At 41.2% G+C, this 17,346-nt stretch overlaps 1 protein-coding gene across 2 annotated transcripts in view; it reads left to right on the top strand.

The window, feature by feature from the left end:
- The window catches only part of ctbp2a (C-terminal binding protein 2a), a 40,709-nt gene extending 23,823 nt beyond the window's left edge, over positions 1 to 16,886 (top strand). The window contains exons 2-9 of one of the 2 annotated variants that reach the window (XM_070915853.1): positions 6,242 to 6,396; positions 10,368 to 10,512; positions 11,283 to 11,489; positions 12,603 to 12,817; positions 14,371 to 14,501; positions 14,737 to 14,864; positions 14,946 to 15,069; positions 16,715 to 16,886. In XM_070915853.1, the coding sequence (XP_070771954.1) occupies positions 6,242 to 6,396; positions 10,368 to 10,512; positions 11,283 to 11,489; positions 12,603 to 12,817; positions 14,371 to 14,501; positions 14,737 to 14,864; positions 14,946 to 15,069; positions 16,715 to 16,886 (1,277 nt within the window). Of the gene's footprint in view, positions 1 to 6,241; positions 6,397 to 10,367; positions 10,513 to 11,282; positions 11,490 to 12,602; positions 12,818 to 14,370; positions 14,502 to 14,736; positions 14,865 to 14,945; positions 15,070 to 15,369; positions 15,437 to 16,714 lie in introns of those variants that run through there. The other variant, XM_070915852.1, reaches the window with a different exon arrangement.
- Positions 16,887 to 17,346: the final 460 nt, after the last annotated feature.

Raw genomic sequence — 17,346 nt, 5'->3', positions numbered from 1 at the left:
AACAAGCCACAAGTAAATCTGAGGGGAGTGCATTAACTTCCAAATGAAATAGTCTTTGTAAACCAACCGAGGCAAGTTGGAGATCCATGAAACCACAAAACTAGAGCGCACAATCTGTCAGATAATAGAGCTTGGGAAATAAAGATAACTGATGTTGTGCGATGTTATTAAATACCAATTTAAAGATTGGTTTCCAAACCCAAGGGGAGAAACACAGTTTTGAACTTCGGTTTATTTTCTTTCATTGATTGTTTTCGCTCTATTTAGGAAATGATCCTTCTCCCTCTGAAAACTCTGACTCACAGCGTCTGGCAGCGGAGCTTTCTGAGCTGCTTTTCCAAGATCACCCCTTCCAAACGAGAGAATTAGACACCAGATCGTATTCACTAAGGAGAGACATATTTCTATGAGTTCTTCTTTTTTTTTCTCCCCTTTTAACGTTTGAAAAGATGACTTCTATTTCTGTTGTCAGAATCCAAAAAGGCTTTTGAGTTTGGAACATCTGTAATCCATTTGTGGTTGAAAGTACGCTCTTGCCAGCTTGCCAAAAGTTTTCATACTTCCTGTAGAATCATCCAGTTTGTGATTAGCGTTGGCTAAAGGATGATATCAAGTCCATTCAAGCTTCCCTCAAGGGATGTAACAACACATGACCTCCACTGGATAAGGCTGTTGTGTGATCTGCTGTCACACTGAACACGGTTTAGATTTAGTTAGTTGAGCTGTTGGCTTGGTTTCTTTATGACGTGCTGGCTCACAGACAATGCTGGCTGCTGTGCTATGATAAATACTTTGGGTACAATAACAGGAAATTGACACAAGCAATTTGCATTTTTATCCAAAAGACTACCAGCCAAAATATCCTACCGCCTAATGTAAACCATCTTTAGTCATGTTGTTTCTGCTGCTCGCAGACGTTTACGTAACAGCAAAGAGGCACTTGAGAAATGGCTCCTTGGTGCACTTCTGTACCGCTTAAAAGTGAGTCTGGTGTTCTGTCTGGTGTTGGGTGGGACTGTGTTTGGACAGGGAGCTTTCTGGCTTTTGCTTTTGAGTCCGGGTTCTGGGTCTGGCTGCTGGGTGGGGTGGCTGTCTTGCTGCTGCCAGAACTCCCCAGGCTGGGGAGGGAGAGGGAGATGGATATTAACAGAGAGAAAGTGGCAAGACACGAGTTAAGTCGAGTCAAGAAAAAGAACCAGATGCGATCAGGTTTTTTATTCTTTAGTAGCTGGACCTTTGGCCCACAAGTATTGCTGTGTGTGATAAGTGGGGGTGGTAGGAGCCACCCTAGGGTGACCCAACAAATATGAATTATCGGGATAAGGCTCACTCATTCTCTCCCTTTTGGGATTTTTTGCCACTTTAAAAATCCATAATTTCCCATCTGAATGCGAAGAAGGCCGTAGAGTGCAATGGTTTGTTTTCTTGTGATTAGGGAGTAATTATTTCATGATTGTCTTCTCATAATTATTAAATACAAATGTGCTTGATTCTCTTAAGTCAGTCATGTAATATCAACAGACATAAGATAACCACTGCCAGTTATGTTACTGCTTACATTCAACATCAACAGATGATGTAATTACAGCCGTCTGCAGCTGCAAGCTCATTCTGAGTCTCGTAATGTTGCTGTAATATTCCTCAAGGACCAATAATGTCTCTGTGGTAATCAACATTTAGTTTACAGAAGCCTGCAGTGACCAAATAGGACATATAGTGAGGCTATTTCTATAATATTACTATGTGTGTCTGTGGTTAGTTTACAACATAGTGACCTTGATGACTTAACATATAAAAGAGGCGATTTTGCCTTTTTACTGAATGGTTATCTCTATCTCTAGCTATGTTTTAGGATTCAATATTGGTGTTTATTGACTTTCATTGATACTGTAATGAGATCATTCTGCTGTCCAAATGAATTATTCCAAGCGATTTGTAATTTAAAAATAACAAAATGAGTCAGTGAAGGTTTTGTTTTACACTCTGATGTTAAGAAAAATATTCTTAATAATTGAGATGGAGATGTTGATTTCAACCATATGACTTAGCCCTGTTCCTTTTTCTTTTCTACAAAAAACAAAGAAAAAAACTTTGGAATAAAAATGTTTGGAGTCTTGCAGCAGAGTTAAGTGTAAAAGGTCAACACCAAATACAAAAAGACCCCCAGACCTTTTTTCGTAATTTATTTTCAGATCCACGTACAGCGTAGTGAATTTTCTTACATCTAAGGTGAGACATTATCTTCTCAAGCCATTTAAAGTGAGTAGGTGGGGCTAAAGACAGAACATTACGTTAAGTTGTGGTTAAACGTGCATTTTGAAAGTGTTTGAAAAGCATCCCCTGTAAATGTGTCACAGCCAGTACCTGCCGATCAATGAGGCATTAGCACGCTTACATTTATTAAGAAATGTTTGCTCCTGTTTTGAAATTGAATCAAGGAGTGGCGAGTGCACCTGCTTCATAGTGTCATCCTACTACCCTAGTCTTATTTCTAAATAACATTTCCCTCCTGACACTGTTGTCACTTTGATTGTTTTAAGAACTTCAAAATGATGATGGATTCTGCTCGACCTGCACTGGCAGGAGGAAATGTTGTGTAGTGTACTTCTGACAGTGTGAGGCTAGACACTAAAGCCCCGAAACTCATTAACTTTGATGTGGCTGACAATCCCCGGAGGGATGCTGACAAGAGGTCATTTCAGAGTCTCAGTCAACAACACCTTTCCAACAGAGTGTGTGTGTTTACTTCTTTGAGAATACACAGGTGGATTTTTTTATTGTCGGAACTTTCACTCCATTAAGATTAAGTACACAAAACACACAGTTGCTCTTGTATGATAAACATGCTGTCATTTTCATTTGTTTCTTTGGCCGATTCAGCTCTTTCTGTTCAAATCACTGTCCAGGTATCCGACTCATTAAGACCCTCATTAACGGCCTTGTTAGGCGTTAATTATCTGCGGACTCATCATGTGTTAAATGCGTTGCCACGTTCTGCCTTATTAGGCTGGAGAAAGGCTATTAGCCACCAGGAAATAATTTATCAACAGCATTTTGACCTACTTCCTACAAGTGACACTGCTTTTTTTTTCACCAGCTGCTTCTTGTTTATGTGTGTGTTTGCGTGTGTTTTGTGTGTGTTGCAGCAGCAGTAACGTTTCCTTGTGTTGTGTGTGTGACTGTTAGATGATAGAAGTATTCTTCCTCAGCCAGTCTGAGCTGTGATAATGAACTCTGCAGGAGTGTGAAGAGGAGGCACAGGGTGAGCTGTGGAGCCACAGGTGTGTTTGGCAAGCAGACCCCCCCCCCCCCCCCCCACAAACACACACTAACCACACACACACATGATGAGTCCCTCCGGTGAGAATAATGCTTTCAGTTTATACTCTGAAAAATGGAACAGGAAGATCGAGGTCACTTTTTTCTTTTAACCTTTTCTTTTTATGTGCCTTTCTTCTTTTCTCATCATTCTTCTCTTTTGATATGCTATTTAAGCTTTTGTGAAGCACTGCTTTTATTAGGAGCGCTGCACAATAATAATATTATTAATGGCTGTAATATAATGAAATACAATAAAAAAAGAATGTCTTTATCTCTATAGCATTTTATAAAACACAGTTATAAAGTGGCTCACAAAGCAGGTATAAAACGCTCAAAACTTAAAAACAAAACAAAACACTGGAGATGAAGTGAGCAAAACAAAGCACATAAAAGCAAAGTAATAATGAAAACTAGAAGAAAAGGTCAGTAATAACTAACAGAACATCATTTCATCAAAATAAGTTTCAAGTGGTGATTTGACTGATCATAATCATACTGCTCAAAGGAGGCTTTTCCAAAATCAAAGAGCTGGATCATTTGTTGTCTTTAAGCTCCAACATTGATCTGAGGGTGTGTGTGGGTTAAAGGTGGTACTCCGGCGACATAGTAATGCACTTTCATGAAGTTGGGAAACTCACGAGAGAGATTAAAAAAAGAATAATCAAAATTGAAGCAACACCGGCCAAGATATCCTGATTTTTAGTGTCTTGCGCTATTATCACTCTGTACTACAGTTCCCATAATGCAATAGCTTCATTCATTAGACCATCCCTGCCTCTGCATTTTTTTGTCTTACAATCAATCCTACAAGTAGGCAAGCTTAAGAGATACGATGATACAAACACACTCCCCTCCTTTCCTAGTCCTTCATCTAATGGCATCATATAATGCCATGAGTGAACTCTTCTCCCACACGTCGCCTCTGCTTGTAGACATTTTTTGCTGCGCATCTCAATTTCTCCCCTCTGAGATGTCAATGTGGTTTGATAGAAAAAGTCAGAGAGAAAATGGCATCAGTTATTAGATGAATTAACACAAAAACAATACAGGTTGTATGTCAGTTGGTCAAAGCTGTCATATTAATGACACACTGCTAAGCTCTTGAATTAATCCCCCTGTTTCCATTTCTCTCTGATAGATCTAGCGCAGGTAGTCTGTTCCTTGTTTTGTGTGTGTGTGTGTGTGTGTGTGTGTGTGTGTGTGTGCGTGTGCGTGCATAATTTACACTTAGTACTGCATATCTTCAGAGGATGTGGTACCAGAGAGGTGTATGTTACTTGTATAAGGTATCATGTGATACTACACTATCTATCCTTAACTAGCCATAACTCAAGAATTGATGCAGTAATTATGACAAAATGTCACACAGATGTTTAATGGTATACATTATTCAACACCATAACTCAGGAACAGAAGACTCAGGATTGTGACCATATTTCACAGTTGGTTGGACACTGAATAGGTGACACTTTTGACTTAAAGGTCAAAGGTCATTGTGACCTTTTTAAAATAGGTTTTTAGCCATGATTTAAGAATGAATTGGGCGATTCCAGATTTCACACACATGTTGAGTGGGACGATACAATGAGTAAACGATAACTAGCACAGTACAGGCCTTCCTCCATCTCGTCTCCATTCTGCCTTTCACTTCCTGCCTCATTCTGAATTTCGAGCGATCTTTATCACGTGACTGCAAACAGCATGTTGGAGAACGCCTAGCTAATCGTGATCCTGTGAGTGAGTGAGTTTCACCTACAGCTCACAGAGAGGCTTCACATCTAAAAATAAAAACAAAAGCACCATTTTGTTTCCATTATACGCATCTGATCTGTTTAAAGTACATATGTTAGCATGTTGTAGCTGTGTAGGTCACAAACAGCGTCCTTGCTTCCCAAAATTGGAGGAGTTATAGAGACAGACATAGAGCGGGCAGGCTTGGATGTCCTCTCCAGCAGCGCAGATGTCACTAAATAAAATATTTCATAATCCTGCCCAAATCCTCTAATCACCATGACAACAGGCAGCAGGGAGCCAGAGAGTGGTGGTGTGTGGACCCCCCCCTTCTCCCTTTTCTTTTCCCTCTTTTTTTTCCTCTTTTTAGTGGAATTTGGGTACACACTGTCAGATTTGTTCCTCTACATTACACTATTTTCTCATCACCTAAATAACATGTCACATTAGAGAAATTAAGTTAATTGGCACACTCTGACAGAGTCAGCTGAATCAGTCAAGAATTCATTAATACTGACAGAAACATGCTAGTTTGCAGCAGCTTTTGCCACTTTTCTCCCTGAAGGGTAACTGTATCGCAATTCAGTAACAAGACGAGGACAAAGATAGAAAGCCGAAAGACTCCATGGAGACGACCACAATTTAGAATTTGGCTTTTGAATACCTGCTGCTTTTCTTCAGTGTTGGAACGAGACCTGGTTCTGTTAAGGGTGTAAACTGTACAGAAGATGCGCACACACACACACACACACACACACACACAGTAACACACACTGAAGGCCTGCCGGCTTCTGTACGGTGATAGGATAATGGAGGTGATGACCTCATGGGGTGAAAGGACCTGTTGCCTGGTAACAGTGTGGATAACAGCGAGAGAGGGGGGCATTCATATCACCAGCGTAGTGTTTTCTGTGAGTGTGTGTGTGTGTGTGTGTGTGTGATATCGATCAGTGTTGCCAGGTAAAGGAGATGGTGGTGGTTTAAAGTACAGAACTACACACACTCGAGTGCGTGTGTGTGTCACTGATTTAGCCTCTCACACAGACAAAAACACACAGTCCCAGCCTGTGTAAACACTTCCTGCTGCTGGGTGCATTTTCTACATTTTACTGCGTCTTCTGCAGCTCACTTGACTGTCTGTGCCAGACATAAATAATTAACCCCCTCTCTTCTCTCTGTCTCTCTGCAGGTATTCGGCCCCAGATTATGAATGGGCCTATGCACCCACGCCCCCTGGTGGCGCTGCTGGATGGACGCGACTGCACCGTGGAGATGCCCATCCTCAAAGATCTGGCCACCGTGGCTTTCTGCGATGCCCAGTCCACACAGGAGATACATGAAAAGGTAAAATACCTTTTCAGCCTTCCCCTTCTTGTCCAAAATCTTGAGTGTTTGCCACGAAGGATCCTTATTTATGAGCTTCTTTTAGCAGTCTTTGTTTATGTGTGCAATTAACTTTAATTAGTTCTTGTTGATTTGCTGTCAATTTTATGTTTTCCTTTTTTGTTGCTTCAATCTGGAGCTTATAGGCATTAAGTCTAGAGAGGATATGTTTCAAATCTGCCTCACTACTTAGCCAAGAAAAAAAATGAAGAATTAAAACTTTGTGTCAGGTGGTGGAGCAGCAACTTCACATATTGGACAATATATTTGAATCATATCATGTTTCCTAAGATTCCTGCAGTCATATACATTTCATTTCTGTCTTAATATTGTAGTTTTAATAATTATAATTATTTAACATGGATTCATTCTTGACCTCACATAGAATATTCTAAACTCAAGATTTATTTACTAGCTTGTTTCTGGAGCTATTAGCCTACAAAGATCCCATAATAATTATTATTTAAATAGCACATTTAAAAGTCACACAACAAAGAAGGTTTCCAAATCACATAAAATCAAGAAGATGCATAGATTGAGTGGAATGAAATAAGAAATAGAATCATTTTTTTAATATAAGTATAAATGCGATTAGAGACAGAGAATAAAAAACTAATAACAAAATAATTTTATTTGCCAATTTGAATTATTTGCAACTTTACTTTTTACTGTTTCTCCCTCAGAGTTGACCTCCACATAGTTTATATGTAGCTTTTGCATACTTTTACATTAAATTGCTGATGTGTTTAAATGTGACAGACAGATGTGCAAACAGGAAGTGAGGCATAGTTTGTAAGTTTAGCATACAGTACAGAAAAAAGTGTCAGAAGAGGTCAGACCACGTACAGTTGGCAACATCTTCACACTGTGCTGCATGTTTTAACACGAATAGTTGTTGTATTAGTGGCAGGAAGTCATAAGCAAAAACAGGCACACACACACACACACAGTGTGAACTTTGAATGTGATTCTTGAATAATTTGCCTTCAGTCGAGTACAGAAGAATCATCTCTCTCCTCCTTCTGTGTCTCCTCCTCTGTAATGTTTTAATAATATTTCAGCCCACTGGCTTGTTCCACTCTCCCAGTTCAACTATAATGGTTTCATCACTGACTCTAATCCCATTGGGTGCTGAAGTGCTGCTTTGTTAAATAAGGAGGAGGAGGAGGCTGGTAATAGAAATGCAGTATAATTGTTGCGAGCCAGAGTGGGTGAAACATTTGTCTTATTTTACTGCCTATACACTGGAGCCAGTCAATTTTACTATCCAAGCTGGAGGGGTTTTTGTCCTTACACTCAAAAAGAGAAGGCGACGGTTTCCACTTATATTAATTGTTATATCAGTTTCAGTGTTAATACTGCCTTGTTCTAAATCCTCGAAACCTTTGTTGTTTCTAATTTGCAGCTGAAAAATAGTCAGTTTTACTTTAATGCCAAACTGATGAATGTAAATACTTATATTTTTGGTATTTTTCTTCATATTACTCCAGTTTTTTCCTTGGAATCCTAGCTCACACACACACATACACACACACAAACACAAGCAATCTCTGTCCAGTAAGATGCTTAGCCATTACACATACTGAGGACCCATCTGGGAGAATAGATGTTGGCAGCGTTCCCACAACTATAACTGCACAGCAGAGGGTACAGATGGGGCACTCTATATATACACACACACACACACACACACACACACACACACACACACACACACACACACACACATGCGCACACTTGCAAAAAACCTCACTGCAAGTTTCAGTAGTGAAGTACTGTTCACACACAAGTATATAAACAAACTCACACACCAAGCAAGCAAGCGAAAGCACACTGCTGTCTTTTTGCATGCGCTGCCTGGAAGTGAGCAGATGCAGCGATTAAGGGATCTGTCACTTAAAGAATCGGTGTAAACTGTAGTACTTGTTCTCTCAAAGTGCAACTGCAAGCTAGTGGTGACCTGCAAAAGACACGTTACGAGAAATGTATTAGAAAGCACTCATAGTCCATTAGCTAACGCAGTGCTGTCCTTGGGAAGACACACAGACTTTTTGAATTGCGGAAAGATAAAAAAAAGTGCTGGTGTTTTTCAAGTGTCTCTGGTATTGCTGGATCGGTAACCACTGTTTTTATGAAGTGCTGCTGTTTTAGTAAAATTGCACTAAAAGTCTCAACCAAAGTTGAGAATGTAATTGAGAAAATTGCGTGTATCTCGCTCATGCAGAAAACACAACATCAATCAGGACAAAACAGGGTAGTGAAAACATTGTGGTAGAGAGAGACGGGGGCATCATATTCAACAAAGGTCCTCAGCTGGAATTAAATTAGAGACGTTGCAGTTATGTAGTATGTGCCTTAACCACACTGGGATGCTCTGTGTTTTGAATAATCTTTAAATGTATGAGTAATATAAAATGATGGTTCTGGACTTACCGCATCTTATATTTCATGTCTGCAATGTTTTCCTCTCATAGACATTTGAGAACCCCTGCTGTAGTCCAGTGTATTCAGTTTTCATTACACTATGAGTCTCAGAAATTCATGGCACACCAGAGCTCCAAACTTACTTGATGCCCCTAGCCTGTGTTCCTGTACTGAGAGGTGCAAAATACACAGAGGAAGAGGAACAAAGTGATGACTGGAGTGTGATTAACATTGTGGTTATATTTTAATAAAATTGATCAAATAATGTATTGAATCAGTTTGTCTTGGTTCCAGCGTGTGGGCATAATCCAAATGGAATAGTTTGATATTTTGGAAATTGGCTTTTCCACCAAGAGTTAGATGAGAGGGTTGATACCACTCTTTACGCCAAATACGAAGCTAGAGCCGGCAGTCGATTAGCTTAGCATGAAGACTGAGAGCAGGGGGAGACCACTAAACTTGGCTCATTCCAAAGCTCAAACATATGCCTACCAACACCTATATAGCTCTCTATTTTTATAGTTATTGTTATATATTCACGCTACATAACTCCCTCTTAAACCACAAATGAATGTGCCATTACAATAGGTGTAGTGCTTTGCTCCTTGCTGTAGGTAATAGCCCTGTACAAAACAACGTGAAGGTGCACAAGCACTGTGGCATGCTAGCTCAAACTGCAGAAGCGTTCTTTAACTAATTAACACAATACAAAAACCCATTTGCTCACTTTTTCCACTTCATGTAAACTTGCTTTCAGTTTTTATTCCTGTTGCTTCACAGTCGGCTGTGATTCTGTGTCATTTTTCAGCATCGTCTCCAGCCAAGCCTGCTGCTGGCCTGCTTCGCTCAAGTAATGAGATTAATGCATGAGGAGAGCTTTAACCTTGAATTTAGCATCCAGCTCCCACTATAGCTAGCTCCAATAAAAATGTTGTATGGAAATTCATGGCTATGCTAATCCGGCTGGATTAGGTTAATTCAGTTAGCGGGTTGTGAATTTAAACCTGTTATTTAGCAGCCGTGGCTTGCAGCAGCTACTTGTTTATGCTCTCTGGGTTTCTCAGGGGCTGTCAGTCTACTTTATGGACCTGCCTGCATCCACTTCAACCTTTTTTGCATACAGTCTGACTGAATGGATTGTGACAAAAACCAGCTTTGGCAAGCGCTCATTATAAACACACAGACAACCACTCATATTTTAGAGCACACATAAATAATCAATTTGCATTTAGATGAAGAATAACGGACATAAACGTAGGTCCAGGGAAATGGGATGTTGTGAAAGCACACTTATTCATGTTGGCCGCTAGAAGTTGCTCATACATAATGTTGTGGATATGAATGTCGGGATGATATTGATTAAGAACAATAATGAGATTGTGATCATAATATGAATGCAGATTAAAATTTCCAGTTTTCTTCCATCTTTGACACAGCGAATGATTGTTGAGGAAATACTTAGACTAAGACAGTGATGATGATGCCTCTTCCTCTCTAATGTCCTTCAGGTGCTGAATGAGGCAGTAGGGGCCATGATGTACCACACCATCACCCTGACCAGAGAGGACTTAGAGAAGTTCAAGGCGCTTCGCATCATCATCCGCATTGGCAGTGGCTACGACAACATTGACATCAAGGCTGCCGGGGAGCTCGGTGAGACTGCGGGGACAGATGCAGAAAAAAGAGGGGATGTTCACAAGACACAGACAGCAATCATGTGCTGAGAATAATGAACAAGGAGGGGTCGTATCTGCCCATATGGCTGTTCATTCACTAGCACATGAGGAGAAAATAAAGAATAAATCAACCAAAAACAGAAATCATGCATTATAGATAGTGCACCTTTGGATGGGAGCCAAACCAAACTCTACTTGCTATATTAACTTAACATAAACAACATATGTACCAGGAATTATAACATACTGTAAACAGAATATGTAATGGAACTGATTGCAAATGCAGAGCAGATGCTCGAACTGATATGAAACTCTCCCTCAGATTCCCATTTGGCCCCTCCGGCATATGTTTGGTATGAGAGGAGGATTTAGTGTGATATCCTAATTATTGTCATTTGTGGTAATACATTTCAGTACGATGACATGGATTTCTTTTGAGAAATGTTCTTTTCATGGACGTAATTAGCAGTTATAATTATCCTCTTATCCTTCACAGTTCAGTTTTATACACAGTGCATTTTTTATTTTTTAAAGGGTCATAAAGAAAATAAATTTCCTGCCAATTATTTTGTGAAATAAAAAGCTACAGATGAATCTCTCTTCAAAACAGCTACAGTAATTATAACCAATTGTTATAACTATTAAATTTGTGAAGCAATTATGTTACTTGTCATTTGAAGTGTCTATGTCATTGTCGTCTTTTTAGCTCATTGTTTTTTCATTTTTCTCTCCCATCCTCTTCTCCAGGCATCGCGGTGTGTAATATTCCCTCAGCGGCTGTAGAAGAAACAGCAGACTCAACAATTTGTCACATCCTCAACCTGTACCGGCGAAACACCTGGCTGTACCAGGCTCTCCGGGAGGGCACGCGGGTCCAGAGTGTGGAGCAGATCCGGGAGGTGGCGTCGGGGGCAGCCAGGATCCGAGGAGAGACACTTGGCCTCATCGGATTTGGTGAGCTCCTTCTTTGGGGTTTTACTGCAAGAGGTGATGCCATGCTAAGTTTTGAAACTTCAGCAAGTCAACACGGTGGTATTCAGAGAATAAAGTGTTAGTGAGAGCATATGGCAACTTATGTGGGAGTGTTGGTGCTTGAGGCAGACGTTCTGAATTGATGTCCAAACTTGACCCGCTTAACGTTTTGTTTATACTCAAAGGAGAGTGGGCAGTTGTCCTTAAGCAGTGGATTGTTTCTTTTGGTTGACAGCAACTGTATGTAGTCAGTAACTATATGACTTCTGCTATGGCCAGCATGATCTTTCTCAGACACTAGAAAAAGAGACAGCTTCTTTAGATATATTAAATTATATCTTATTTGTCTGTTTTTACCAATTTGTTGGTACTCATCAGGGCTGCAAAAGTATTGTTTTCATTATTGACTAATCTGTCTGTAAATTTCATAGTTCTTCCACATAAAGTCCACAGCCATGCTAGCGGCTCTGTGAGGCTGGATTTAGGCACAGTGATGCTTTGAGCTAAATGCATCAGAATGCTAACAGGCTCATTATGACAATGCTAAGGTGGTGTTTAGTAGGTGCAGGCTAATGTTTATCACCAAACCAAGTTAGTATTGTGGGTTGGCATGCTAACATATGCTAAGGTGCATTAAACCCAAAATACAGCTGTGGCTGATTAAAAAAGGCATTAGTTTTTTGCATATATGGCTATAAACCAAAGTATTGGATATATTAAATGTTTTATCTGATGATGGTGCTAGATGAAAGGTTAAGGGATCACCAAAGGGATTATAACTCATCCTGAGGGGGACATGAATGTCTGAACCAAATTTCATGGCAATCCATTCAATAGTTGTGGAGACATTTCACTCAAAACCACAAATGTCAACCTCATGGTGGCGCTAGAGGGAAAGTCAGGGAATCACCAAAGTCAGTAGCATACATCGTCTGGAAACCATGACTGTTTGTACCAAACTTTGTGTCAGTCCATCCAGTAGATGTTGAGACGTCTCACAGGATACACTTTGACCTGTTGGTGGTGCTAGAAGAAATGTCAGCTGATTAGCAGAATCTCCACTGTCTCTTAATCCATGCTTTCTTTCTCCTTCAGGTCGCTCAGGCCAGGCGGTGGCCATGCGGGCCAAGGCGTTTGGCTTCAACGTGATCTTCTACGACCCCTACCTCCAGGACGGCTTGGAGCGCTCACTGGGTGTTCAGCGAGTCTACACGCTCCAGGACCTGCTCTACCAGAGCGACTGCGTCTCCCTGCACTGCAACCTGAACGAACACAACCACCACCTCATCAACGACTTCACCATCAAACAGGTGGGGGGGGCCTTAGTCCTGAGGAGGCTCCAGAAATGAATTGTTTATCTTTCTAATATGAGCTTCAGGTGATGGAAGATAAAGGAAACTGATTTTATTATCTCACATTAAGCACGACATGGTCTGAGAAGCTGACAAAAACTGATAAAACTTGACTGGCAGAAGCTCCTCCTCACTACCCTCCAAAGCAGGCTGCACATTCTCCTCACTAGGCTAATGATTCCCAGAAGGTTTGTCGGTAGCACAGCTTTAACCCAGCTGACTTGGCTGGCTACTGGCATTCTTTGGCTGCCAGCGCTCCTTTGTTGGCAACTTCCAATTATAGGCCGTTTAAACAACCTTTTAATGAGTGGTAAGATACTCGGAACAAGTACATGCAAAGAAAAACACTGGAGAATCCAGAAGAAGAGGGATGTACATGTGGGGGTGGATGGTGGTGGGGCATCTTTTTGCACTATTGTCTGTAATGTGGTGGGAAGATTCACTGTAATGTGCATGTTCTTCCTCAGAATTTGTTGTTTCGTAACTCTCAGGTCAGTGTCACCCAAACATTGCCAAAGTGTGTGTGCATAGTGGGTTGAAAAAAAATATGAATTGTGTCTCCTGTCTCTTAGTAAAAATTTTAAATTATTAGTTTTACTCACAGAGACCCCAGTAAACTAACATTCTTATATTATAAACCTGTAAACATTGACTTTTCTCAGCAGTTAGATGGTATAAATGTATAAATTTCCCATGCAGTGTAATCCAACGTACTATATTTTATTAAATCCATAATATGTGTGTGCACTTGCACATTCTGAGCAGCACACCACACCTATTGTGAGTTGCCAACAAAGTGGTGACAAGCCAGGGAATGCAACTGAGTGACCAGCCAAGTCACAGTTGCCAGCGGAGTGGGCGGCCAGGCCAGGCATGCAAGTTAACCAGCCTGGGTCAATCAGAAGCTAAGCTAACCCCAGCATGCGCTTTAACCCCAACATTTAATGGTTTATACTTTGAGGACCAGCTTTTTGTCTCCAAATGGGAGGCGAGTCGCCATTTTTGTCCTCGTAACGTGACAAATACAACAAAAAAACTCTGACTTCCCTTTAGTCTTCTCCTGATCACTGCTGCCACTTGGAGGACATAAATTGAACTGCAGGTTGTGTTACATTCAATGGGTTGATAACTGATCGAACCAGCTTTCGAAAGAAAATCAAGTTAAACACGATGTATGTTCATCTGCATCATGTAGTGTTATCATGCTAGTTTCTTATATACCCTAAAGAGCTTCTGTGAACATGAAGGGATTAGTGTCATTCAAACGTCCCCTTTCTTTGAAAAGCCTTTTATCTAGTCGTGCTTTATTTGAAAAGCATTTGTGTCCCCCCATGTTTTTTTTCTTCCCACGCAGCATTGAGTCAATGACAGCACCTCTGGGTGTGCAATCTCAAAGCCACACATGTTGAATGCTGAAATTATTATTGAGAGAATATTTTTTTGCTGTGTGTGTGTGTGTGTGTGTGTGTGTGTGTGTGTGTGTGTGTGTGTGTGTGTGTGTGTGTGTGTAGATGCGTCAAGGTGCTTTCCTGGTCAACTCGGCCCGGGGAGGTCTGGTGGATGAGAAAGCTTTGGCTCAGGCCCTGAAAGAAGGCAGGATACGGGGAGCCGCCCTGGACGTCCACGAGTCGGAGCCTTTCAGGTGTTTACGATCACACCTTCAGCTTCGTATTGAAACAGCTTTTAACCATAAATCTGTATTCATTCAGTTCACTGTTAAAACATGGTTTGACTTTAGTGTTCTCAAATATTTAAACAAGGACAATAATAACTGCTAATACACCCTAATCAGTTCGAAGAAATGTGTGTATATTTTCTTCCTCTTGCATCCCTGAATCACTTTGTTTCACTAGTTTCTTTCATTTGCTGTTGAACAGTTTTTCCCAAGGTCCTCTAAAAGACGCCCCCAACTTGATCTGCACACCCCACACCGCCTGGTACAGCGAGCAGGCGTCACTGGAGATGAGAGAGGCCGCCGCCACGGAAATACGCAGAGCCATCACCGGTACGGAGACATCTTTGATAGCACGCATTCCCGCTTTTTGGTTTCTCCCGCTCACCAGTGTTCAATCTTGCCCCGACACAGGCCGTATCCCTGACAGCCTCCGAAACTGCGTCAACAAAGAGTTCTTTGTTACCTCGGCACCCTGGGGAATGATGGAGCAGCAGCAGCCTCAAGTTCACCCTGAGATCAATGGTGCCGCCTACAGGTATGAGGTGGATTTGTGTGAACCCAGCAGGCTACTCTCATCGCACGGAGATCACCTCTGCCATCTCAACACTTGCAGTAGATGAGGCTTAACACGTGGGGGAGGGGTAGTCTAGATGTTCATATGTATTTTTTGTCACAATCTTTTGTCACTTTCTTTTCCTGAATATTAGGCTGGGTCCTAGCTTTTGTGGCGTATTTATACATAGGCCCAAATGAATTTGTCCCTTGTTAAGTTTAGGCTCTTCGTTTCTCAGTCTCTATATTGTCTCAACCAGAATGAACTGCTTCTCTCACACAGCCGAGTGAACCAAACCATGGTACAGGCCATAGCAACGGGGGGAATGCAGGACAAATTATATACCTAATTCTCAACCAGGTAAATGAATACTACCACTGCTGGCCCACAGGTCAGAGCAAATGAACAACATCATTAATGAAACCAAATCCCATTGAAATCTGTAGCCTTTTTCTGCTTCACACTCTAACTCACATGTCCTGCAACTGTACCCACTCTACCCAGCATCTCATCAATTCCCCAAACCCCCACCACCACCACCCTGAAACAGAAACACAGCACACAGAATCACTCTAGTGTTGATATATTTACAGTTACATATGACACTGGAAATCAAGAGGAGAATAAGTTGTCAAAATAGTGCAATGACTGCGTGTTTTTGTGATAGTGAAGTGATGGGTAAAGACAGAAAGCAGGAAGGTCATGGAGTATGAAGAAAGATATAGATACTCGTTTGGTGGAGACGGGGATGAGGGCCTCATCATATATACATACATCATAGTTTATCAAGGAAAATCTTTTGTAAACAACTAGCAACAAACCTGGGATATTATCAGACGTTTTATTTGCAATTACAGTTTCCCCCCACACCTTTACCCTTCCAGCTCCCTGTAATAAAAGATTGGTTCACCCAAATTATAAAAAAAATAAATTCTCTCACTTACTGGGGACATTTCTGGGAAAAGATGTTGCTGCTTAATGGTTTTAATGTATTTTGTTTACAATACATTTAAATGTATGTATTCTCAATACTAGGAAACAAACTTCCATTGTATTGAGTTGGCAGCAGAAATCTTAGAGATGGGTGTCTTAAAACCTCAGCAAGTAAAACCAAAACTATCTGTATGGCTAAATATCCTAAGGGGGAAAGTGAGAAATAACGTTTTCTTTTTTGTAATTTAGGTGAATGACCCTTTAAAGTCCCTCCCAACACCAGATTAGGAGCCCTACCATTCTCATTTATTGCCTCCATGCTGCAGTGCCATGTTTAACCTTGCACCATTTCTAAATATGTTGTTTCATGGAGGTGATGATGCTCAGTGAGTCCACCAAAGACGTTTTGATTCTCTTTCATGTTTTTTTGTATTCCTAAAATTATGTCATTATTTAATTTTTCAGATTTAACGTGTTGATTCTGTTTCTTAAACTTTCAATCAGCAGTTACTTCAGATGATCAGGAGCAACAGATATTAGTTTCAGAAAAAAATAAGTGGAGTTGATCAATGATCAGCAGCTGAGCAGCTGCAGACTTTCTCCATATTCGGTCATTTTGCAGAATAGAAAAGGTTACTTTCAATCTTCCTTTGCTCTTTATCACGCCTGTTGATCACCTCCTGTCCGTCTCCAGATTCCCTCCTGGCGTGGTGGGCGGGATTCCCGGACCTATGGAGGGGTTGGTGCCTGGGGGAGTGCCCATCGCCCACACCCTGCCCCCTGGTACCCATCCGTCACAGGCCACCTCCCCCAACCAACCCTCCAAACATGGCGACCCCATGAGAGAGCACATGACTGAGCCGTAGGACTGCTGCTGTAGCCGAGCAAAGGGGGCTAAAAGCCGATGTAAACAAAAAAAAAAACCCAGCGACCTACCAACTCAACCATCCAACTGTACGCTTGACTTCAGCCATCTGAACCTACCAGCAGACTGCCTGCCGGGCAACGTTTCACACGTTTTCTTTTTGTATGAAACCTCGAAGCCCACGTGAGGACAGTGGACGTAGAGCTGCCACACTGAGATGGGACTGACTGTCAAGCTCATGCGCCGAAGATCCGAAACCTTTCCTCCCCCCATATCTGTTTTTGTTCTTCATTGATTAAGTGATATTTTTGTTTTTAATCTTTATTTTTGAGTATATTTTAGGGGTGATTCCTCCTGACTTCTGGGACACGTTGACATTACCACGTGCAGGATGGAAATCTGACCCACCCTCCCTGGTTTAAAGGAAGAGCTTGAAGGGACAGTGACTTCATAAACGCTCC

The sequence above is a fragment of the Enoplosus armatus genome, chromosome 12, assembly GCF_043641665.1.
Source record: "Enoplosus armatus isolate fEnoArm2 chromosome 12, fEnoArm2.hap1, whole genome shotgun sequence".
Taxonomy (NCBI): domain Eukaryota; kingdom Metazoa; phylum Chordata; class Actinopteri; order Centrarchiformes; family Enoplosidae; genus Enoplosus; species Enoplosus armatus.
The sequence above is the reverse complement of the archived record's forward strand: the minus strand, read 5'-3'. Positions and strand labels throughout refer to the sequence as shown.